The sequence below is a fragment of the Vombatus ursinus genome, unplaced genomic scaffold (genome assembly GCF_900497805.2).
Source record: "Vombatus ursinus unplaced genomic scaffold, bare-nosed wombat genome assembly UNPS02014818.1, whole genome shotgun sequence".
NCBI classification, from domain to species: Eukaryota; Metazoa; Chordata; class Mammalia; order Diprotodontia; family Vombatidae; genus Vombatus; species Vombatus ursinus.
Window position 1 is genome coordinate 13,142,591 of NW_020954596.1, and position 25,420 is coordinate 13,168,010.

Consider the following 25,420-nt stretch of genomic DNA (forward strand, 5'->3'; position numbering starts at 1 on the left):
AAACAGGATCATACACTCTTTTCATGCTGGAAAAGATCTTAGACATCATGGAGTCTAACTTCATTATTTTAAACATCAAAAACCTGAGGTGAAGTGACAGAAGAGGGATTCCCCAAGGTCATATGGTAAATAGAACAGACTTGGGTCTAGACAGTATTGTGGTTCTTGATTTAGTTACTACTCTTACTAATAACCCAGATTGGTGTTTTTTGCTCTTTGGATAGGACAAATTAGGTAATTTTCATTCAAAGATGATTCCATCTCAGGGAAGTTACGAAATATTTAAGTCACAGACCATGGAAAGTGTCCTTTTCCTTTCCCGGGAAGCTAAAATCATGAACTGAGGTTCCATCTTAAATGATTTCATTGGGACAAAGATAAGGAAGATGAGAGAAAAAAGGGAGAAATGATATTTGTAAAGGATCATGCCAGTGTCATCCAGGGCTTTGTGTGAGTGGGGAAGAGAGGTCATTGAGTGGTAAATCAGAATTGCTTTGTACAACCACAACTGTCATCATAATAGTAAATATTAGCAATCAAGTCCATTTCTATAGTGCTTTCAAGTGTACAAAACACTTTACTTATGAGACTATTTTGAAGTAGGCAGTGCAGGTATTGTCATCCCAATTTTATAGATAAGGAAAATAAAGTTCAGAGTCAAGAAAGGACAGTAGCTTTAGAATCACGGTAACAATTACAGCATTGCAAATTTGGAGGGGATTTCAAATGCTGTGGAACAGGGACACACTATTCCTACCACCACCAGCAGTACCACCAATACCACCACCACCACTACCACTACCATCACTATCCCACTTTCACCACTACCACTACCATCACTATCACCACTACCACCATCACCACTACCACCACCACCTTTCCCACCTGTACCACCACCACCACCTACCACCAGTGAGACAAACAAGATAATCAAACTGAAGCAACAAGACATCCTAAGGAAGATATAGGAGGCAGCATATGCCAAGCAAGTCAGATCAGTACACCCCTCTCCCCTCAGATCCTGGTGGTAGGGACCCTAGAAGCCAGATTCAAGAGTCTTTGGAATTGCTATCCTCCCTACCTCCATCCCCACCAATACTGATTCCAACTGGGTTCTCACAATCATCCTCTAGAAGAACAACTTTTGTGGAGAAGGGACTCACCATGCTTGTTACCACCAAAACAAACCACTGACCAGTCATAACCCATTGTCCCAGCCCCTGCAGCCATTGTCCAGTGGAGCAACTCTTGTGGAGATATGTCCTATTGTCTGCTTCTGTGGGCACTGCACTAAAAAACTGAAAATCGAGGTTCCTATAATTGATGTCCTTGGCACCATCCAATGCTTTGAGTGAGAAACAGATATGGCTTTTATCAATGGATAAGGCATTTAAGAAGATGCATTGCCATCAGTTTTGCCACTGAACCCTAAGGCCCATGAGGCCCTTCCATCTGACTCATTTGCTGCCAAAATGTCCACCATGTGTTGTCTCTCCCTATATTAGCACATGAACTCCTTGAGACCAGGTAATTCTTCCCTTTTCCATTTGTATCGCACATAGTGTTTTATCAATACTTTTTTTCATTCATTCATTTCAGAACATCAAGTCCAATTTATACCTGACCAAATGGGAGTAAGAGAATACAGTGGAAAGAACAGGCTCTGGTGTCAGAGGACTTGGGGTCCAGTTCTGCTGCTGCTGCTTATAACTTGTGTGACTTTAGGCAAGTCATCTCGCCTCCACAAACCTCAGTTTCTTCATCTGTAAAAGGAAGGGGTTGGAATAGACAACCTCTGAGTTATTTCTAGTTCTAGATCTCTGATGCTGACAATCCCCTTTATAGCAGAAAAGTTTTCTTTTTATAGTCTTTGCTTGAAGATCCTCCGTTGATGAGGAAGCCACTACCTATAGAAGGAGTACATCTACCCTTACAGCTCTGATTGCTTCCTTGCATTGTATTTAAATTTATGTCTTCACAATTTCCATGCATTTCTTAGTTCTTTGTTCTCAGTTCCTTGTGGCCAAGCAGAACACAACTAATCCTCCTTTCTATATGACAGCCCTTCTTCAAAACAACTCTAGGTTTTTTCTGCTACAGGCCAAACATCCCTAGTTCCTTCTAAGGTTCTTCACGAAGCATGATCTTGAGGACCTTCATCCTGGTTAGCTTCCTCTGAAAGTTATCCAGCTTGTCATGAGCCTTCCCAAATCTTGTGCTGACGACCTGTGTGACAGGCAAGCCACTTCATTTCTTTGGGCTTCAGTTTCCTCATCTATTAAATGAGGAGGTTGGACTAGTTTGCCTAGGAGATCTGTTACAATTCTAAATCATATGAGATGTGACTTGTCCAAGGTCAGGTCAAACAGCTAGCGAGTATCAGAGGTCGGATTTAAACCCATGTCTGACTATGGACCAATGCTTGTTTTCTGCATTACAGCATTCATCTTCTCTTAATTCCCTGATGATAAATCTGGGGGGAAAATAAAAAAAAAAATATATATATATATATAGGTACTATCATTTTAAATGTTTTATTCCAATAGTTCTGAATTTATAGGTAATATATTTATATTTTTATATATTTATAGGTAACATATTTATAAAATATATTAATAATATATAATAATAAATAATAAAGATATCAATATATAGGTAATATATTTATTATATATTATAATAATATGCATAGGTAATATATTTATAAATATAAATATATTTCTAAGTATAAACATATTTATAAATATAAATAATAATATATACAGGTAATATATTTATAAAATATATTAATAATATATAATAATAATAAATATAAAATATATTTATAGGTAATACAGGCAATAATATCTTTAATAAAGTGGGCATTTTTCAACATCATAATTGTCTTTTAAAAATAAATTTATAAAACTACATTTACTTGATTTTATATCATATCAAATATAAAATACATTTATTTGATTTTATATTATATATTATATCAAATATTAAAACACATTTACTTGATTTTATATCTAGTTAATTGATATCACTTTTCAGAAAAGGAGCAGAGATGTTCCTTTATAATAGAACTGTCTAAGTTCACTATACGGAGGACTCTATGGTTATAAAATAGTCATAGTTCTAAAAAAAGAAACTTATCGGGGAAATGTTAGCTACTCCATGTTGACAAGTTAAAGAAGGAATTGTTTGATGCCTGTTGGAGCATAAGGATAAAAACAGGAGAAGTGTAAAATGAAATTGACTACATCACACATCTTTTTAAAAATATACATTTAATGAATTTTCCTCTTTCAGAACAGATAAATTAATCATTGGCTTAAATTGACTTCAGCGCACTAAACTAACACACACCAGTAATGCACATTGGTCTGATTTACTATGCTAGTCGATTATTTTTGGAAAACCTGAATGCCTGCCACTTTTTATATTTGTGATCAGATTTCACACCCACACCACATTCCTGCTTCCTTCCTTCTTCCCGAAATCCAAGCCTAATTTGCTCCTCTTGTCCCATTAAAAAAATATTTCCTGGGGTGTGACCTTTCTCTGACTTAGCTCAAGACTAATGTTCTTTATTCTATTTTTCTTTCATACCAGCAAGTGGAATGGTTCAGACCAAATCCCTTTAAAATTTATTTGGGTAAGGGGAAGATGAGAAGCAGCCTTAGATCATAAAATATTAGAAATGGAAGGACTTTGGAAAATTGAATGTCAAAAAAGGAAGAGCCCTTAGAAACCATTTAGTCTGACTCTTTTTATAGATGTAGAAATTGAGGAGAACCTGCAGCCTTGAGGCCACATGTGGCCCTTGAGGTCCTCATGTGACTGAGGATTCAGTCCAAGGGCTGTACTTGAGGACCTTGAGGGTCACATATGGCCTGGAGGCTCCAGGTTCTCCACCTCTGGTCTAGGTGCTACACTGAGTACTTTTCACAAATATTATCTTATTTGAGGTAGGAGCTGGGAGAAAAGTTAAGTGACCTGCCCACAGTTTGTTAGTGGTTTCACCTGGCCTTCAGTCTTCTGTTAATAACCAGGGCTCCCTGGTTGAGAGACATTTCACCTTGTGTGACTTTCCTAGGGTCACGCAGCTAGTTAGTGTCTGAGGCTGGATTTGAACTCAGGAAGATGAGTCTTCTTGACTCCTGGTCCAGCATTCTATCCACTACACCACCTAGCTGCCTAAATAAAGATTAAATAGCATTTAATGGTAGATGTGAAGGAAATGACTGTGAGGTCATCAGTGGCTTGCTAGAGACTATCTCATAGTTTTATTGAAATGGGCCTTTCAGAGGTTACCATTGCACAATCAAAAGGAATTCATCTTTCCAACTCTTTGTAACCACAAAAATGCTGCAGTGGCTATTTTGCCAATCCCTTCATTTCACAGATGAGGAAACTGAGGTATAGAAAGGTGACATAATAGGTGTGGTCTAACAGAGAGAGCACTGGGTTTGGAGGTAGAAGCTCTGGATCTGAATCTCAGCTTTGCCGTTGACAGCATGTCTCATAGGGGAATGCCGGCTGGCACATAGTAAACATTTAGTAAATGCTGCTTGGATTGATATGTAAAATAGGAGCAATAATTACATTACCTACTTCATAGGCTTATAGTAGTGATGATCAAATGAAATGATGTACGTAGAGCATTTTGCATAGTTCAATGTGCTTTATAAGCCTAAGCTGGTCATATCGCTCAGAGTTATTTGGATAATAAGCAGCAGAGAGCAGAGCTTTGATTTGGACCAGGCTTCAGGCATGCATGGCCAGGGTTTTTTATATGACACCACAGCTGTGGTAGATACAAAGATAAATAAGACGGCCCCTGGCCTGTAAGGGGAAATAACTCATAAAAACAATAATTATTGTACAAAATTGTTCATGTATCTCTTAATAAATGCTTACTGAATGGATGACTATATGCCTGCAATGGACCAGGCACTGTGCTAAGCTCTGGGAAAACAAACACACACAAAAATGGACAGTCCCTGCCCTCAAGAGGCTTACATTCTATTGGAGGCAAATATCATATCCTAAGTGGTATATAAGACCAGAGGAAGAGTGAATCCCTAAATGTTTTATGGGGGATGTTGAGTTGGAGGATGGTAAGTAGTACAATAATTTAAGACAACCTAGATGGACCACTGAGTACAAGGTATAGACCACAAGTGCTGGGGAGTTCAGAGGAGAAATCCATAGGAATCACTTGCTAAATGTTAAAGGCATTTCTATTTCCCTCTCACTCTTTTTTATTACTCTTGGGGTGGTAAGAGAAAAGTGGAAGGTATTAGATCATCTGCCTTGATCGATGGTCAAGAGGAAATACTGCAGTAGACCCTTCAACCACAGATCAAATTCCCATGATGTCTGGATGGAAGAATTGGAATCACCCTAAGCTATAAATAATAAAAACACCTGAGAAGCGGAGCAAAAGAAAAGAGTCAGCATGCTATGATTCATCCTGTCCTAGAGGGCGATACAGGCGCATATTGTGGAACTGTCCCTTTTCGTGCATTTAGTCCCTGTTATTCTACTGTCATCATTGTTGTTGTTGTTGTTGCTGTTGTTGTTGTTGTTGTTGTTTGTCCTTCATTCTCGAAGAGGACCATGACATCAGGGAGGTGATGCCATGATGTGCAAGTGAATTGGATTTAAGTGAGGAAGGGCTGTGCAAAGTCACCAGTCTCGATTTCTATGTGGCTGCAGCCTACAAGTCAAGACACAATTTTTACAAAATTCAATACTACAATGAATTCATGTTTTTGTTGAAATAGGTGCTCCCTCCTCTAAAACAGATCATCATGTACCCTCACTTTTTATCCGGGGTGATTTTTCACCATTTTTCCAAAAATACTCCTCACAGGAATGGGGCTAGCTAGTAGTGTCCTGTCTCAACTAATTATTCTTGCAGCTTGGTGTAGGTAGATGGAGGCCCAACCTTGGAGTCTAGAAGTCATGGTTTCAAACCAGCCTTTTGCATGGTGTATGACCCTGAGCAAGCAACTTAGCTTTTATAAGCCTCAGTTTCCCCATTTGTAAAATGAGGGAATTGGACTAAATATCCTCTAACATCCCTTTGTCATGATCCTATGATAAGTTTTTCATTGGGTGTATATTGACTGGATGATAACGGATGGGCAAAGCAATTCATATCTCTGTGCCTCAGGTGACTCCCTAAGCCTGGAAATTAGATTACAGCTGATCTGTGTTGATAGAGGGGAATCTCCTCATCAGGAGTTCAACTCCAGTAAAATCACAGATCCAAAGCCCATACCTGCAACAAGAACAGCAATCCAAGAGGATCCAGCAGCCCGGAAGAAGTGAGGTCTCTTGCCCTTCACACACCTATTCAGTGGTGATGGTGCTGGTGGTGGTGGTGGTGGTGGTCATGGTGAAATTCAAACCCAGCTCTCCTGCCTCCCAAGGGCAGCTTCTTCACACCACAAAGACTTCCCCAAAGTAAGCTGCTTGTGAAACACTGAAACATGAGATGAACCCATGACTGTGTGGAAAAGGGAGCTTTCTATATAATTGATAATGGCCAAAATACTAGGACTGTGTGTGTATAGAGATAGAATATGTGTGTATATTTTCACATGCCTACACATACATATAGAAGCATATGTGTATAAATACATTTGTGGACATGCACACGCTCCTATGTGTGCACACATGTGGGTCTATATAAACACACACATAAGCACATATGTGTGCCTACATACACATATGTGTGTGTATATATGTATGTGTGTGTATATATATATATATATATATACATACGTGTATATTTTGACCATTGTCTCATCACGTGATTATCTGCAGCTCTCTGGTTCAGTGCCCATTGCTAATGAAGACAAAACCATTGGTTTGGTACTGCCACTGAGATTTGTTCTTTGTCCAAATATACTCTTGACCCTGCCCTGCCCTTGGTCACAAAGGGGAATTAAGCAATGGCTCAACCCAAACCCCAGGGGAAAAACAACTTGAAAGGAATGTCCTGCTGATGGTGGATCATTACAAATCTTTCCATCCCAGTGTGAGGCCTCCTTATGAAGCTGCATTTCTGTTGGCCCAGCTGAGGCTTGTCTGCCCTCCAAGGGTGGGGCAGGCTTTAAGCAGATGACCCCTTATGGTCCTTGAGCAAACAAGGGTTTTTTCCCAGTTTCCATAGTCATGCATGCTCCTCCACACTGTGTTTTGGCCCCTTGACCCTAAATTCATCTGATCTTGGTCTTACACACTCATCCCAATGCTGGGCAGGGTTAGGTGTGCTAAGGATCAGGCAAATTCTTTCTTGCCAAGAATTCATTTACCCTTATAACAAATATGCAGAGTCAAGCAAAACAAATTCCTGCATTGACCACGCCCTCCAAAAATACATGTCTCATTTTGTATCTTGCGTTCTTCCCTTTGCTCCAGGAGGTGGGTGCATAGATTATCACCAGTCCTCTGGAATCAAGGTTGTCATTACATTGGACAGAGTTCTTAAGTCTTTCCAAAGTTGTTCATCTTAACAGAATTGTTGTTGTATAAATTATCCTAGTACCATGTCAGCATGTGTAGAGATTTTCTTAAGAATAGATTCCTAGATGCTCAGAAGCTCCCATTTCCTTGCTTGTCGCATGAAGCTGTCTCTACAATATCTCTGACAGATGGTCAACTGGATTCCACTTACGCTGAGTTTGCTCTACTGAAGACCTGGGGCTTATTGGCAAAAAAATCATGCTCCTGAGACTGTAGCTACCCATTACGCTCCTGCCCTAGCTGTATTTAAGAGGCATGGGGACATACTCTCTTTGTTGGGGTTAGTGAGAAGTTTGGTGATGGAGCTAATCATTAGGTATGGTAGAAAGACTGTAGACTGAGAGCTGGCCATGGGGTCAGAGTGGATGGTTCTGTGCAGGAACAGTAGTATGAGTAAGAGGGATGGAGAGGACAGAAGATTGATTAAGTGGCAGTTTGGCATGTGTTAGAGAGAAAAGCAGAATCTCGGGCAAAGTTTAAAAGAGATTGAGAATGAATTAAGAAAAGCTGGGATCTGTAACCTCAAGGGTGCTTAGAATCTTGGTGGGAATGAGAGTATATTATGGGGGTTTTGCTATATTCTGGCTCTTAATGCCCACCTATCCAGCACCACCAGTATCGGTATGATCCTCTTCAAATGTGAAGGGCAGACAGCAGCATTAGTATGAGGGTGGGGCAGGGTAAGGAGCAGGATAGGAAAGCTGTGAAATTCTACGTCACAGTAGGAAGTCTCTGAGCTTCCTGTGGTCTCTGCATGGAAAAACTGGGTGGTCAGAGAGGATCCAAGGGGAAATAGGACATTGGGATGAATAGAATCAGGGACTGGGCATCCTGGAGACTGGTACAGTGATGGGGAGTACATCACTTCCAAAAGCATCTCCATTGGTTAGGAGATTTTTCCTCTTACCTGACCCAAAATCTGATCCCTTGTAACATTCCTGGGTCAGCCCTAGTTCTGCCACACAGAATGATTCTAATAACGCCTCTTCCAGATGTCATTCCTTCAGATATTTGAAGAACTATCATGTTCCCTTGGCCTTGATTTTTCTTTTCTTTTGGCGAAACATTCCACATTCCTTCAAATAGGCCTCATAGGACATGGTTTCAAAGTCTCTTCAACATTCTGGATGATCCTCAGTTAATCAACATGCCCTCCAAAATTGGGTCCCAGAACTGGTCAAAATACTTAAAAAAGGGTCTGACTAGGACTATTGTCTCCCTTTGAACATTAATGGGGTTTAATCATGCATTACCTGTTAAGGCCGCCTAAGACAATGTGAGCATTGACTTTCACTGAGCTTGCAGACACTGAAACCTTTCTTCACTTGTCTTTTGCATGTAGATTTCTTTCCAGATATATTTCTTTCATTCTGTCCTTAGACAGTTGATTTATAGATAGATAGATAGATACTATTGAGACCGTTTTCAGAGACAGCTGGGTGGTGCCAGTAGATAGAGCACACTGGGTCTGAAGTCAAGAAGACCTGAGTTCAAATCTGGCCTCTGGCATTTACTAGTTGTATGACCCCAGGCAAGTCACTTAACCTCTGCCTCACTTTCCTCAATTGTAAAATGAGGGTAATAATAGCACCTACCTCCCAGAGCTGTTGTGAGAATTAATTGAGATATTGTTTGCAAAGCACTTAGCTCCGGAAATATGCTAAGTACTTAGTAAACACTTATTACATTCCCCCTCCTCTCTTCTTTCTAAGACGCTGTGCTGACCTCAAACTCACCGATCCTTGATGCTCATATTTCTGACTTTCACATATTCAAATTATATGGCTGTATCTTATTTACATTACCAAGTCAGTGGCTTGGTAACATAAACCATATCCCTGAGTTCATAACAAAGGACACAGTTGCTTTGAATTTCCTTAATAGAATGAGTGTATCCTATAATAGAAGACAATTTGTTATCATTAAAGATTGTGGCAGTAGACAAGAATCAAACTTAGACTCATTCATTCTGTGCTAAATTCATTAAAAGGCAGAATGAGAACTAGCTCTGTTTCTTGTAACTTATTTAGTCAGGCAGTCATTAAATATTTATTAAATGCCTACTATGTGCCAGGTACGGTGCTAAGTTCTAGGAATACAATGAAAGTCAAAACACAGTTCCTGTTCTCAAGGATCTCACAGTCTAATCTGTCTAATGACAATTCAGTTCTAAAAGCGTTTATCAAAATATATGCCTGACCTCTGTCTCTTCTTTCTCAAGATTGGGAATTCCGAGTATGTAACATTGCTTACATCAACTATGGGCATACCCCCAATCTCTGTCCTGACTCCCCTTCTCATTTTTCTCTATGTTCTCTCACTTGGTAACCTCATTAGCACCCAGGGGTTTAATTTTCATTTCTATGTTGATGACTCCCAGATCAATACATTCAGAAACTCCTGTTTAGTGCCACATCTCCAACTGCCTCTTGGAATTTCAAACTGGATGTCCTATAAGCATATCAAACTCAACAGGCCCAAAGCAGACTTTCATCTTTCTCCTCAAACTCTTCCCTTCTTCCAAACATTCCTATGACTGTCAAGGTCACCACCATCCTCTATGCACCTTGGCTTGAAACCTCAGCACCATCCTTGCCTCCTTACTTCCTCTCATGTCACATACTGACTGCATTGCCAAGCCTTGCCATTTCTGCCTCTTGAATGTATGTCACCTTCTCTCAGCTCACACAGATTCCATCCTATTTCAGGCCCTCTTCACCTCTTGCCTCGTTTGTCATGGCTCTAATCAAATCCCAGTGGCTTTTGCCCCTAGGGAAAGATATGACCTCCCCTGTTTCTTTGAAAGCCATTTACAACCTGGCTGCAACCCTTTCTAGGCTTATTGCACATTATTCCCCTTTCCACACAATATGGTCAAGCTAAACTGGCCTACTTTCTGTTCCTAACACTTGGTACTCAAGTTTCCTGTTTCCATGGCTCTGTACTGGTTATCTCCTGGGATTCCTGGAATGCCCTCTCTCCTCACATTTGCCTCTCTTTGTCTGTAGCAACTTCTGCATGAAGCCTTTCTTGATCACCCAACTGCTAGGGCCCTCCCTCCATAATGACCTTTTGTTTTTCATTTATTCTATATGTAATTATATATATTATACATATAGTCTATGTGTAATTATATATTATACATATATTCTACATGTAATTATATATACTCTATGTGTAATTATACATTATACATATATTAAATTTTTAATTATATATTCTATGTGTAATTATATATTATACACATATTCTATATGTAATCATATGTATTCTATATGTATTTGTAGTATACATATATTCTACATGTAATTATATATACATATATTCTATATGATTATACACTCTACACACATTCTATATGTAATTGTATTGTACATATATTCCATAGGTAATTATATATTGTACATATATTCTATATGTAATTATATCTATTACATACACACATATAGTTGTTATTGTTGTTCAGTTGTTTTTCAGTCATGTCTGACTCTTTGTGACTTTATTTGGGATTTTCTCAGCAAAGATACTGGTGTGGTTTGTCATTTCCTTCTCCAGTTTATTTTACAGATGAGGAAACTAAGGCTAACAGGATTAAGTGACTTGCCTACAGTCACACAGCTACTAAATGTTTGAGGGTAGATTTGAACTCACCAAGATGAGTCTTCCTGACTCCAGGCCCAGCACTCTATCCACTGTGCCATCTAGTTACCCATACATATACAAATACAAAGAATAAGATAATCCACAGTCTCAAGAAGTTTATGCTCTGTAAGTCGAGACAATGTGTACATATGTACATATATAAGTGTATATGTGTATATATATGTTTGTATTTTTGTATGTAAGTATGTATATATACATGTGTGTACACACAGACACCATACATATTGTCTCCCCTTATAGACCATAAACTTCCTGAGATTGCGGATTATCTCATTCTTTGTATTTTTCTTCCTAGTGCCTACTCTCTTGCCTGATACACAATAGGTATTTCAAAAATGCTTGTTGATTGATCATTTTAAAAGCTTCCTAACTGGTTTCCTGGCCTCCTTTCTTCCTATTCTAATCTATCCTCCCTCTAGGTATCAAAGTGATTTTCCTAAAATACAAGTGTGACCATGTCACCTGTTAGTCAAACTCCAATGGCCCCTTATTACCTCTAGTATAAAATATAAACTCTTTAAATGCCAACATTTAAAGTCTTTTACAACATGAACCTGAAGTTGGATGTTCCCTCACATCAAGCCTCCAACCAGTTTAACTTCTTGGTTCCCATAACAGGCATAAACATTTATTTTATTTAACTTAACTGTTTTCCCCAATAACAGCAGCTGGTAAGGGGTACAACATCACATTACCACCCTCTCACTTCATCTCTTAGCCCTCAAGTACCCAGATCTCCTGACAGTGACTCACCAAAAGTCCTGAATCCAAAGTATCCCAGAAAATTTCTCACCAGCAGATGTCAGAGCCCCTCATTTATCCAGATCCTGTGCAGTATAGCTTATTTTAGACACCCAGTGGGGCCATGGCTACCAGCTAAGAAGGTATGATTGCCAAATTACCTGGTGGCTGAACCTGAGCTGCTCTGAAGACTCTTTCAGGCCCCCATAATCTCCTCCACCAGATTGTTGCAGGTTCTCTCTGTCAAGCATCTGGACCACACAAACTTCCCCCCCGGGAGACGTCCAAATAGCTCCAGAAGCTTTCTTTCATCATGAGTTGACATTTCTTAGAAGCTCCTTCGGGTGTCAACAGGCCAGCTATTACAATCAAGGATCATCAAGTTGAATTATTCTCTGACAGCGTTGGACCCTTGGCTTCAGCTCGTCTGCTTGACTCTTAACTCAGACTATTATAGCCTGAGAATTCTTTAACATCTAAAAAAAATGCATCTCAAATGGTAGAACTTCAAGTGTTATAAAGAGGCAATGGAGAGATATTCTAGAGCAGGAGGGGCTTAAAAATATTCTGTAGACATCCACCTACAGCTGCTCTGCCTATTTCTACATTACTCCAAGTGGAGTAAAGTGAGCATAAAATGAGATAATATTTGTAAAACACCTTGCAAACTTAAATCAGCATTTAAAATACTAGTTATTATTACTATTATTATCATTATTATGTAGAACCCTGGACTTGGAGTCAAGAGATCTAGGACTGATTTCCACTATCTCCTAGCAATGTAGCCATGGCCAGGTTACTTAAACTTTATGAGCTTCAGTCTCATGATCCATAGAATGGGGGTCAGGGACGCCTATCTGTCCTGCCTCCTTCCCAAGGTTATTGTGAAGAGCTTTTCCTCATTTAGTGAACTTCTTACCCTTTTACTTCCTTCCTCGTGGCTTGTCTTCCTATAGTTTTTTTGTTTTTGTTTTTATTTTTGGCTAGGCAATGGGGTTAAGTGATTTGGCCAGGGTCATACAGCTAGTAAGTATTGAGTGTCTGAAACCGGATTTGAACTCGGGTCCTCCTGACTCCAGAGCCAGTGCTCTATCCACAGTGCCACCTAGCTGCCCCCTTCCTATAGTTTTTGAGAAGGAGCTTACTTTTGGATACATCAAAGGTAAACGAGTCTACCCAGGTTGGAGAGTTTGTAGATTACATAGTTTTCTGCTATTCCCATTGGTCCTTGGCTGCTGCTATCTTTCCTAAGACCCCATACCTTCTCATACCCCAAATCCCTCTCAGGATCAGATTGCTACAATTTTTAAAAAATCAGAATGTCACTTTGATGAATCAATCAATAATCATATATTAAGCATATACTATATGCTGGGTCCTGTGCTAAGTGTTGGGGGTACAAAGAAAAGCAAAAACAGCCCTTTCTTTCAAGAAGCTTCTATTTTAATGGGGAGACAGTATGTAAATAAGTAGGTGTGTATAGAGTAGCTGGAAGGTGATCTCAGAAGGAAGGCACTAACAGTTGAGGAACTGGAAAAGGTTTCTTGCAGTTGGAGGGATTTAATCTGAGTCTTGGGAAGATTATTGATCTAGTCCAGGAGAGGGGTGAGGAGGACCTGAACCGGGATGGTAGTTGTGTGAGTGGAGAGAAGGGGACATATTAATGAGAGCTGTTATAGAGACAAGATTTCTGAGTGCTTATTAAGCAATTACCATCTGCCCAATCTAAAGGTGTATGCAGCCGTTTACCATTCCCCTCCCTTATGCCCTTTATCTGAAATTATGGGAGCTCAAGGACAAGAGTTGTGCAGGCTGGGCCAGGCTTAGATGGTTTCTATTCTGCATTCCTGAAGAGTACATCCACATGCGATCACTTTGTGTAGTGGAGAAGCCTCTGGAAAGAGAGAACAGCTGGACCCATCTCTTCCTGTAACAACCCTCGATTAACTTGAAGTCTTCTACTCAATCTGTCAGTTTTCTCTCTTCAGGGCCAAACAATCCCAGTTTCTGTAACCTTTTTGAGCAATTGTTTCCCGCTATCTCCATCCCCCTTCAGTAACTTTCCAGACATTTCCTTTGCCCCTTCTTCAATTTAGAATCATAGACTATCAGAGTTCCAAGAGGCCAGTTGGTGAGCATTTATTAAGTGTTTACTTTATACTAAGCACTGTGTTACATCCTCAGAATACAAAGAAAGGCAAAAAAAAAACTCTTCCTCTCAAGGAACTCACAGTGTATTCAACATGGAAATGACTCTTTACAATCTAGATCCAGGATAAATTGGAGGTAATCTCAGAGGGAAGGCACAAATATTATGGAGGACAGGGAAAGTATTTTTGCAGAAACTTTTAGCAGGAACTTTTTAGCAAGGAAGCCAGGGAAGCCAGAAGGCAGAGATGAAGAGCAGCAAGGCCAATGGCACTAGATTATATGGACAGGAGTAAGGAATACTGGAAAGGTGGAAAGGCAGGTTATAAAGGGCTTTAAAAACCAAACAGAGGGTTTTATATTGATGCTAGAGGTAATAGGGAACCGCTGGAGCTTGTTGACTAGAGAGGTGACATCGACAGACTTGTGCTTAGAGAAGATCAATCTGACAATTAAGTGGAGGATACTAGTCCAGATGTGAGGTGATAAGGGCCTGTACTAGGGTGGTGGCAGTGCCAGAGGACAGAAGGGGGTGTATGTGAGATATTCTATAATGGTAGAAATGATAGCACTTGACATCTGTTTGGATGTAGAGAGAAAATAACAAATAATATTTTTAAAGAAAAAAATGAAAAGAAGTGAAAAAGTCAGCAATACATTAAAAATGTCAGAAAAAAAACCATGAATTATGCAATACTTGTGGACCTCCCACCTCCTCAAAGGTGTCCGGTGGGGTTTCTTCTCATATCTCTTCCTTAGAGCCATGCTCATTCTTTGTAATTTTGTAACATTTAATGTTAATTGTTTTGTGGTTGTTCTTTCCATTTATTTGGTTGTAGTCATTGTGTCAATTATTCTCTTGACTTTGCTTACTCCCCTCTGTATTAATTCATAGAAGTCTTTCCTTGCTTCTCTGTGCTTCTCATATTCATCATTTCTTACAATATAATATTCCATTCCATTCACACACCGCAATTTGTTTAGTCATTCCCTAGTCGATGGGCATCCACTTTGTTTCCATTCTTCACAAACACAAAAAGTGCTCCTAGAAATAGTTTAGTGTATATGGGGACTTTCTTCTGGTCAGTAGCCTTTCTGCTCCACTTATTTAGAAACAAACAAACGAAAAAACCTCCCCTGCTATTCCCTTAAGCTATTGTCTATATCTTTTCTCTAATTCACTGCCAAACTCCTAGAAAGTGTTGCTGAACTTGCTTACCTTCACTTCCTCACCTCCTGGCCATTCCTTGTCCATACCTCATCACTCTATTGAAATAGCTCTTTCAGAGGTTACCAAAGATAACTTATTTGCTGTATCTGAAGCTCTTCTCAGTCTCAATGCTACTTGGTACCTTTGTAGCTCTCAGCACTCTTTCCTGTCTCCTCCTCTTGTATATTCTGCCTTTCCTTAATTTCCATGGCACCGTTCCCTAATGGTTTCCCTATCTATTTGGCTGCTCTTTTTTTCCCCCCTGATTCATCATCCATCCCCTGCCTCTTAAGCATGGAAGGCCTCCAAAGCTATATCCTGAGCCAACTTCTCTTCTCTCCGGAGCCTCATAGTCATATCTGTCCCCATGGGTTCAGGAATACATTTATACAGGTGTCTCCACACCAACATATCCAGCCTTAATCGTTCTCTTGAATTCTAATCAAAAATCTCAACTATAGTATTTGCACACAGGTGTCCTGCTGTGCCTCGAATCCAAAATGTCCCAGGCTGACCTTACTATCTTCTCCACCAACTCCTCTTCTTTCTCCAAATATTCTCATTTCTGTTCATTCCCAGCCACTTATACCTGAAATCTTGGAGTCATTCAATTCATTAGGAATTCAATAAACAAATGTTTATGTCATAAATATTGAAAATTTATTATGCAGGGCAGTATGCTAAAGCATTACAGGTTCAAAGATAAAAACAAAACACTGACATTCTATGGAATATTGGGGAATGGAGCTACAACATGTACACATGGAAACTAAGTAAGTACAAGATAATTAAAGGCGAGAGGAGGCACTAACAACTGGAGGGACTAGGTTAGGGAAAACCTCATGGAGGAGGCAGGTCCTGACCTGAACTTTGAAGGAAGAGCAGGATTTTGAGAGATATATTCCAAGCATGGAGGGATTCAAACCCAGCCTGTGCAAAGGTATGGAAGAAGGTGATAAGATGTTGAATTCAGAGAACAGTTGGGAATCCAGTATGGCTGGAATGTAGAGTAGATGAAGGGGAGCAATGTGATAGAAGGCTCAAAAGGTAGGCTGGAGCTTTAAATGCCGTGTTGGAGGAGCTTATGCTTTATTCCAGAAATAATAGGGAGCTTCTGAAGGTTTTTGAGTGGGAGAATGAGCTCTTCAAACCTGTGTCTTAGGAATGTTATTTTGGAAGCCATCTGAGGCTGAATTAAAGAGGGGCTGCACTGGAAGGAGACAGACCCAATTAGGAGGCTATGACAATAGACAAGGTGAGAAATAATGAGGGCTTGAACTTGAGTGATAGACATGTGAATGGGAAAATAAGGACAGAAGAAATGATGAGCTGATAAGACTTGGCGACTGATGGAAAATCGGTGGTAAGGGAGAACGAAGAGTTAAAGATGGCTCCCAAGGATGTGACTCTGAATGACTTTGAGATAATCTAGATAAAGTATAGCAGGAAGTTGACAATATTGCACTGGGGTTCAGGGAAAAGGTTAGGGTGGGATATGTATATTTGGAGGTCATACAATAGCTAAGTGTTGTGGTAGATTAAGGGAAGACCTGAGTTCAAATCCTGCCTCACACACTTATTAGTTGTGTGACTTTGGGTAAGTCTCTCTTAATTTCACTCAACCTCAGTTTCCTCATCTGTAAAATGAGGATAGTAATAGCACCTAATTCATAGGTTTTTATGATGATCAAATGAAGTAATATACTTTGTAAGACTTAAATGCTATATAGATGTTAATTATTTTCATCTACAGAGAGATAATAATTGAATTCTTGGGAATGAATGAGATCACCAAAGGGTGAGAGAGGAGGGCCCAGGACAGAGACTTGAAGGACACTTGTGCTTAGAAAGTGGATGATAGATTATGATCCAGCGAAGGAGATGGAGAGAAAACTGTGAGATAGATAGAAAACCTAGAGAGTAATGAGAGGAGAGAGTATTATGTATGAGGTGATGGTCAAAAATGTGAAAAATGACAGAATGATTAAGAAGGATGAGAACTGAGAAAAGACCATCAGATATAGGTAGCAAGCATTGGTAACCTTGGAGAAAACAGTCTTGGGCAGTGATGGAACCCAAAACTGGAATGCAAAGAATTGAAACTCTGTGGGAAATAAGGGACTAGAGGCAGCCTGTGGAGATGATTCAAAGGAAATGACAGGGTCAGACAAAGATTTTCTCAGGATAGGGGAGAGTAGAGTATATTTATGTTCACTGTGGAAGGAGCCAGTAGATAGAAGAAAGTGAAGATGAGAGTTGTGTGATTGACAGGAAAATCTCAGAGATTGAAAGGAACAGGATCCAGAGCACAAAGAGTTGGCCTTGGAAAGAAGAAGTACCTCCTCTTTCTCATCAAATGGAACTGATGTAGAACATGGTGTTTTTTTTCAGTTTAATTCAAAGAAGAGATAGCATAATGCCGTGACTAGAACACTGGACTTGGAGCTAGGAAGGCTTGGGTCATCAAAATACTGACCAACTATGTGATCCCTTTAAGAAGTCACTTAACTTCTCAGCCTCCTTATCTATAAAATAAAAAGTGTGGACTCAGTGACCTCTAAGGTCACTTCCAGCTCTAAATCTGTGGTCCCACACTCCCACTAGTCACTCTGCACTAGGGGAGATAAGGGAGATGCCTACCGATGACCTCCATTTTCTCAGTATGGCATGAGGGGCAATCTGCTGAGAAAGGCAGGAGAAGGTGGAAATGGGAATATTCCCACTCTCTGACCCTCATGGTTAAGTGCCAAGTCCCATTGCTTCCACCTCCTTGACAGCACTCACTTTCTCTGCACTGACTCCTCTTCCTTCTTTTTGTAACCTCATTTTATTACTCCCCTTCACGTTTCTGGCAAACTGGACTTCCTGACTGTTGTCAGACCTCAACATGCCATGTCCTACCTCTAAATAAATATCCAGGTCCTTAACTGGACACATTGATTCTGCTTCAAAGGTCATAGTTTGATATTATAACACATTATGTCACTGGTAAATCTTAATTCCTTTAGTCATTCAATAAATATTTAATGAAGGAACACTTAATAAGTGTTAAGTTTGGGAAATACCAAAAGAGCACATGATGCTCCTACCCCCTGGGAGCTTAAAATCTAGTTGGAAAAACAAGATTACACATGTAGAAAATATCCAGCAGAACATGACAGCAGAAGACAGTATGTGATTGTGTCACTTTGCGAGTAATTAGTGTTATATCAATCTGGAGGGTAGACAGAGAGTTTCTCTGTGGACAGGAAGTGGTTGGAGAAGGCTTCATGAAACAACTGTTGCAGGAATAGGGATTATACATATATTTTTGATTTGCTTTATAAGACAGAGCTCGAATCAGTGGGGATGTGTGTGGGATAGAGGTTGGAGAGAACTTCAGAGGCAGATTTTGACATGACATAAGGAAAAATTTCTTGATGATTAGTTCTATCCCAAACTGAAATGAGCTAACTCATGGAAGGTAGTGAGTTTTCCATCACTAGATATATTTAAGCAGAGATTGGATAGCCACTGTGAGAAGTAGTGTAGAGGACATCCTTGTTCAGACATGGGTTGAACTGGATAGACTTTTGGGGTTCCTTCCTTCTTCGACATTCTAGGGCAAGGTTTGAGTTGGACCTTGAGGTAAGGTAGGTAGGTAACTGTGGACACATCACTGGGCCTGACATCAGAGGACAAGTTTAAAACACAGATCTACTACTTACTACTTGTGTGACCTTGGACAAGTTACCTAATTTCCCTCAGTCTCAGTTTCTTCATCTGTAGAATGAAGGTGTTGGACATCTATGGTCTCTTCCAAGTCTAAATTTATTATTTTAGAGTAAGCTTTGGAGAAACCAGTTGTGGATGGGAGGGGTCACTCTAGACTGGGCAACACCTGTCCTGTGGAAGACTTCCTAGCACTAAATTGACATTTCTCAGAGGTTCTACTTCCCTCTTCCTTCTCTCTTCCATCATCTTGGAGACTCAAGGAATTTACCCTTGCTTGACTAAAGAACTAGCATTCAAAGAGTCATGTTAACTGGTTTAAGACCTGGGTTGTGAAATCCGTTTGTGAACTTCTGGACCCCTGTACCATGTTTCCTCTCAGGAGGGTTCAGTGAGTTAGGATCCTCTAATGATCTATGATCATTCTTCAAATTATGCTGCCCTCAGCAGTTCAATATGCTGTGGTATGGGGCTGGGGTGGAGAACTTGTGACCTTGAGCTCACATGTGGCCCTCTAGGTCCTCAACTGTAGCCCTTTGACTGAATCCAAAGGGTCGCACTTGAGGACCTAGAGGGCCACATGTGACCTCGAGGCTGCAGGTTCCCCACCCCTGGGATAAGGGCAAGGGCACTTAAAGTCCTAAGTCAGAAAGAGCCCTGGGATTCTGTTCTGACCATGACTAATTATCTCAGTGATGGTTTTCCCATCTGAGAAAAACAACAGCTGCCCTATGAGAGCAATGGTGTATAGGGGAAAAAAACAGTGTGCTCAGAATTAGGAGTCTTCTGCTCAAGAAATGTCGATAGCTCCCTATCCCCTGTGGGATAAAATACAATCCCTTCTGTATGATGTTTAAGCCCTTCACAATGTGACTGTAGCCAGCCTTTCCAGACTTGTCACACATTGTTTTTCTTCCAGCCAGACCGACACCCTGATTGTTTGCATTGTCCAACAGTCTGTTTTCCATCACCAGTGTCTTTAAACATGCCTTTGACCCTAATGTCTATAATGGACAGACTCCTCATATCTGACTTTTATGTTACTTCCTTCAAAAATATATGTGTGTCTATATAAATATATATTTATACAGACATATATATGTTTATGTATTTCCACATATGTATTGTGTATGTATCTATACATGTGTATGTATATGTAATATGTATGTGTGTATGCATGTGTGTATATAAGCAGCTAGGTGGTATAGTGGATAGAGTGCTGGGCCTGGAGTCAGGAAGACTTATCTTCCTGAGTTCAAATTTGGCTTCAGATAATTACTAGCTGGGTGACCTTGGGCAAGCCACTTAACCCTGCTTACCTCAGTTTCCTCATCTGTAAAATGAGTTGGAAAAGGAAATGACAAATCACTTCAGTATCTTTGCCAAGAACACTCCAAATGGGGTCATGAAGAGTTGGACACAATTTAAAAATGCCTGAACAGCAATAAATATATATGTATATGTATGTATGTGTATGTATCTATATATACATGAACATATATTTGTATATAGTACTTATTTGTGTTCTTGTCATTTCTTGTCCCTACTCTCATTACCATTAGAATGTAAGTTCTTTGAGGGTAGGGACTATTTAAATTTTGTCTTTGTTGTTCAGTTGTTTCAGTCATGTCCAATTCTTCCTGACCTCATTTGGGATTTTTCTTAGCAAAGATATTGGAGTAGTTTGCCATTTCCTTCTTCAAATCATTTAACAGATAAGGAAGCTGAGGCAATCGAGGTTAAGTGACTTGCCTAGGGTCGCACAACTAGTAAGTGTCTGAGGTCACATTTGAACTCAGGTCTTCCTGACTTCAAAACCCAACACTCTATCCACCTCTCCACCTAGCTGCCTACTTTGTGTCCTTAATACACATCATAGCGCCTGGCATACAGTAGGTCCATTATAAATACTTATTGGATTGAATTGAGGCCCAGCCATAACTCTTTGGGTGATCCCCTCTGGCCCTCAATTTCCTCCTTATAAAGGGAAGAGCTTAGACCAGATGACCTTTGAGGTTCCTTTTGGCTCTGAGAATCTTTACTTTTCTTTTACTCGAAAGACTGAGGGTCTTCTTTCTATATTTCTAGTGCCAGTGCTTCTGAGGAGCCTGTGTGCTTTAGATAGGCCGGGTCTGTGGGTCACCTCAGGCCCTTTGGCTCCAGGACTTGTTTGTCATCTTGGCTTTTGCCCTCTTTTCCTTTTAGACTTTAGATATTTTTTAAACAACCGCCCCCTGTGTGGAGCAATTCTGCTGAGAAAGTGAATTTCCACCCTTACTTAATATTGGCACGATTTTGCTCCATCAATCTGCCTTCAGAAAAATGTGTAAGAAAATGTTTGTTCACAGCCAGGCTCCAAGCATTCTTTGTGTATTTGTACTTAGCCTTAGAGACAAGGAGAGAATCATTCCTGAGTTCAGAGTTTTCTCTGTTGTCACACCTCTTCCCATCTTCCCCCTTTTATACTTTTTAATTCTTCTAATTAACTTGTTGCTTCCCTGCCGTTTCCCAACCAGAATGCCTCTCCCTTGAAACTGAAGATCAAGAATCATAACTTTTTGAGCTAGAATGATCATTTTGAAGAGGAGGAAATAGAAGCCCAGAAAGCCAAAGTGATTTGCCCGAGGGCACACCAGCACAGATATTCCCATAAAGATAGATTTGGAAAGCCAACCTAGAAACAATAACTCACTGATGCGGTAGTGCTCCATCACAATTAGATCTGGCATGACTTATCCACTCACCCAGTATCTTTCCTACCAACACACTCACATCTGCAACTGTAATATAAATCAGTTTAGGAACACCATCCCAGACATACATGCAATGCTTTTACATACATAAAAAGAGAATACATACTATTGCCACCAGTTAGCCTTGGAATGAGAAAACATATTGCCCTCCTTAGTGTTATTAGCAGTGGCTACTGTCTTCCTCGCTTCTACAGGTCACTCTCTTTGCTGCCCTGATTATGATAACGATGAATGAATGAACCAAGGAAAGCCTCATGGCACAATGGAAAAGTATTGGGTCTGGGAACAGAGGTCTTGGGATCAAAGCCTTCTCCTGTCTCTTACCAGCTCTCTGACTCCATTTTTCCGCTCTGGACATGTCCTCATGTCTGGAATGTTCTCCCTCATCGCTGCCTCCTGGCTTCCTTCAGGTTTCATCTAACCTCTCACCTTCTACAGGAAACCTTTCTTAATTCCGATAACTTGCCTCCAATGATTTTATCCAATTTATCCTGTAGAGAGCTTTTAGTACCTAGTTGTTTGCATGTTGTCTCCCTTATTAGACTGTGAGTTCCTCAGAAGCAGGGACTGTCTTTTACCTTTCTTTGTATCCCCGGCACTTAGGAAATGCCCAGCACATAGTAGATACTTAATAAATATTTGTTGATTGACTGACTGACCTTGACAAGTCATCTTTCCTCTCTGAATTTTAGATTCCTCATCTGTAAAATGAGGGTGTTGAATTAACTGACATTTAAGGTCCTTCCTAGTCCCACATGAATGACCCAAGTCAGGTTCCACTGCCATTTCCTGGAAGTCCTGCCTGACCAACACAACCCATACTGGTTTCTCCCTCCTGGGAATTCCCATAGCATTGACTGTCATCACTCACTTATTACAAGTGGCGAAGACTCACTTATTACAAATCATCTTTCTGTTTCCTTGTTTCTTATACCTCACTCATTCTGTAAGCTGCTTGAAGACAAGGTCCATGGCATATAATTCTCTTTGTGCTATGCAATTAGATTCCAGTTCAATCTAGCAAGCATTTATGGAGTCTCTGTGATGTGCAAGGTATTAAGTACTAGGAATATGAAAGTAAAATGAAAAACAAGCCCAGCCCTTGAGGAGATTACATTTCCTTTACATAAGAGACATAATATAAAAAATAGTAGGTCCAGTGAATATTTGTTTACTGATTTAGTTGGGATCTAGTTTCCCCAACTAATGGTATTCTGTCATGATATTCTATGGGAAGGAGGAACCTTTGGGTTGTAGAGTTACTCATGATCACAATAATAATAGATGGCATTTACAAAACTCTTTATAATTAAAAAATTCATTTTATTGATGGCTTTTCCATCCAGGTCATTTCTGTATATACTTCCCTTTCCTGCCCACCCCCCACCACACATTGAGTTCTTCCTTGAAACAAAGAAAAACAATGAGACACATCTTACAGTGTATCTAACATTCCATACCCAGAGTTCCCCACCATCACCACCACCTCTACCTGTCTGCTGAAAAGAAGGTAGTACAATTTCCTCATCTCTTCTTGTGCCAAAATGGTTCATTAAAGTTACTCAGAATGTGATCCCGTTTTAGTTTGGTTTACACCGTTGTAGTCATATATACGGTTCTCCTTGATGTGTTTCTTTCAGATTGCATTAGTTCCTATGAGTAACTTTCCACTATTCACTGAGTCCCACATATTCTTCATGACTTATGGTACAATAATATTTCCTTATATTCATATAATCGAGTTTGTTCTACCATTCTCCAACTGACCTTTCATTTCCTTTTTTAAAAATTTTACTGCAAAAAATCACTTGATAATTTTCAAAGTACTTTACCTACGTCATCTTATTTCATCTTTGCAATTATCTTATGAGATAGTAAATAACAGCTTGCATTTCTTTTGCACTTTAGGGTTTCAAAGTACTTTCCTCTGAGTGTGAGGTGGGTACTGGAGGAGCGATGTTATGACCATTTCACAGATGCATAACCGGAGGCTCAGGGAGCTTTAACTGGCTCGAGGTCACTTAGCTATTTAGAGGTACAGTGAGAACTCAAACCCAGATCTTCAGATTTTATAGGTCAATGTTCTTTTTACCGTATCAAATGTGAGACCTCAGGCTTAACTGTGGATGGGTTGAGGTATGTTGAGACGTGTCTAAAATATAAGGATAATAATAGATGTCACTTATGTAACACTTCCTTCTTTTCAAAATATTTTGTTGTTGTTGTTTAGTCATATCCAACTCTTTGTGATCACATTTGGGATTTTCTTGGGAAAGATACTGGAGTGGTTTGCCATTTCCTTCTCCAGCTTATTTTACAGATAAGGAAACTGAGGTAAACAGGGTTAAATGACTTGCCCAGGATCACACACCTAGTAAGTGTCTGAGGCCAGATTTGAACTCAGGAAGATGAGTCTTCCTGCCTCCAAGTCCAAAACTCTATCCACTGTTCCACCTAGCTACCCATGCTTAACAAATCAAAGCGCTTAAAAAATGCTCTTCTTTGAACCTCATAGTGGCTGCGGAGCAATTAAACAAAGCAAATATTATTATCCTTAATTTACAAATAAGGAATCTGAGGCTAAGGAAACTTATAAAACTTGTCCAGTGTAACACGGCTGCTAAGAGATTCAAACCCAGTCCTCTTTGAGCCTATGGCACCATATAAAAGTCCCTTCCTCCCACACCATCAGTGAAAAATTGACCTCTAACACAAGAAGAATATTCCTAAGAACAGGAAGGCCTTTACTGACAACTTCCACCAAAGAAAAAGTCACCTCATTTGAACGATTGGACTTATGAGCAGAGTTTATCTGTATTTCCCCGATGCCTGAGTAATTAATTCTCTCGTTCTTTTCTCTGTAGCCTGTGGCTGTGACTTGGCAGAAGGTGGTTTTTTTGTGAGGCAGGGAGAATACATTTGTACCTTGGACTATCAAAGACTCTATGGTACCCGCTGCTTCAGCTGTGATCAGTTCATCGAGGGTGAAGTGGTGTCAGCTCTGGGGAAGACCTATCACCCAGATTGTTTTGTGTGTGCTGTTTGTAGGTAAGTGGCAAATGACAGCGTGTCGTGTTTTGTTTTGTTGCTGTGGCCTTGTGGCCACACGTGGCCCACCAGGTCCTCAAGTGCGGTCCTTTGGCTGAGTCCGAGTTTTACAGAACAGATCCTTTTATTAAGGAGATCTGTTCTGTGAAGTTTGGATTCAGTCAAAGGGCCGCACTTAAGGACCTAGAAAGCCCACGTGCGGCCTCGAGGACGCAGGTTCCTCACTCCTGGTCCAATCCCTTCATTTTACAGATGAGGAAACTGAGGCCTAGATTGATACCTAAAGCCTCAATTCTCTGAGTTTCATTAGTAAAATGAGGGATTTGTACCAGAATATCTATTTCCATAGATAATTACATGTCGTAGATATCTCTTGGTAATAAGGCAATCTGGAGAGAAGTGGCATTAGAGTTAGGAAAATCTAGGTATAAAAGTAAGAACTGATTACCAGAAAATGTTTATTTCCCCATATTATGTAGCCTCCCCATTCAGAGTAATAATTTACATTTATTTAGTACAATGTGATTTACAGATTATCTTACATATGTTATCTTATTTCATCCTCACTACAATCCTATAAAAGAGGTAGCATAAGAATTATTATCCCATTTTACAGCTAAAG

General features: G+C 40.0%; 1 protein-coding gene and 1 long non-coding RNA gene across 9 annotated transcripts in view; one reads left to right on the top strand and one right to left on the bottom strand.

The window, feature by feature from the left end:
• ABLIM2 (actin binding LIM protein family member 2) overlaps positions 1–25,420 on the top strand; it is a 301,430-nt gene that overhangs the window by 116,303 nt on the left and 159,707 nt on the right. For all 8 annotated transcript variants that reach the window (XR_003566819.1, XM_027836365.1, XM_027836364.1 and 5 more), the window contains exon 3: positions 24,615–24,798. Coding sequence is in view for 7 of the 8 variants with exons in the window: in XM_027836365.1 (XP_027692166.1) it covers positions 24,615–24,798 (184 nt within the window). In the remaining variant the exon portion in view is untranslated. The remainder of the gene's footprint in view (positions 1–24,614; positions 24,799–25,420) is intronic.
• LOC114023634 lies at positions 896–12,150 on the bottom strand. Its single transcript, XR_003566820.1, has 3 exons — positions 12,090–12,150; positions 6,275–6,478; positions 896–2,473 (listed from the first exon to the last, which is right to left on the bottom strand). It is a non-coding gene; the product is annotated as an uncharacterized LOC114023634 (long non-coding RNA).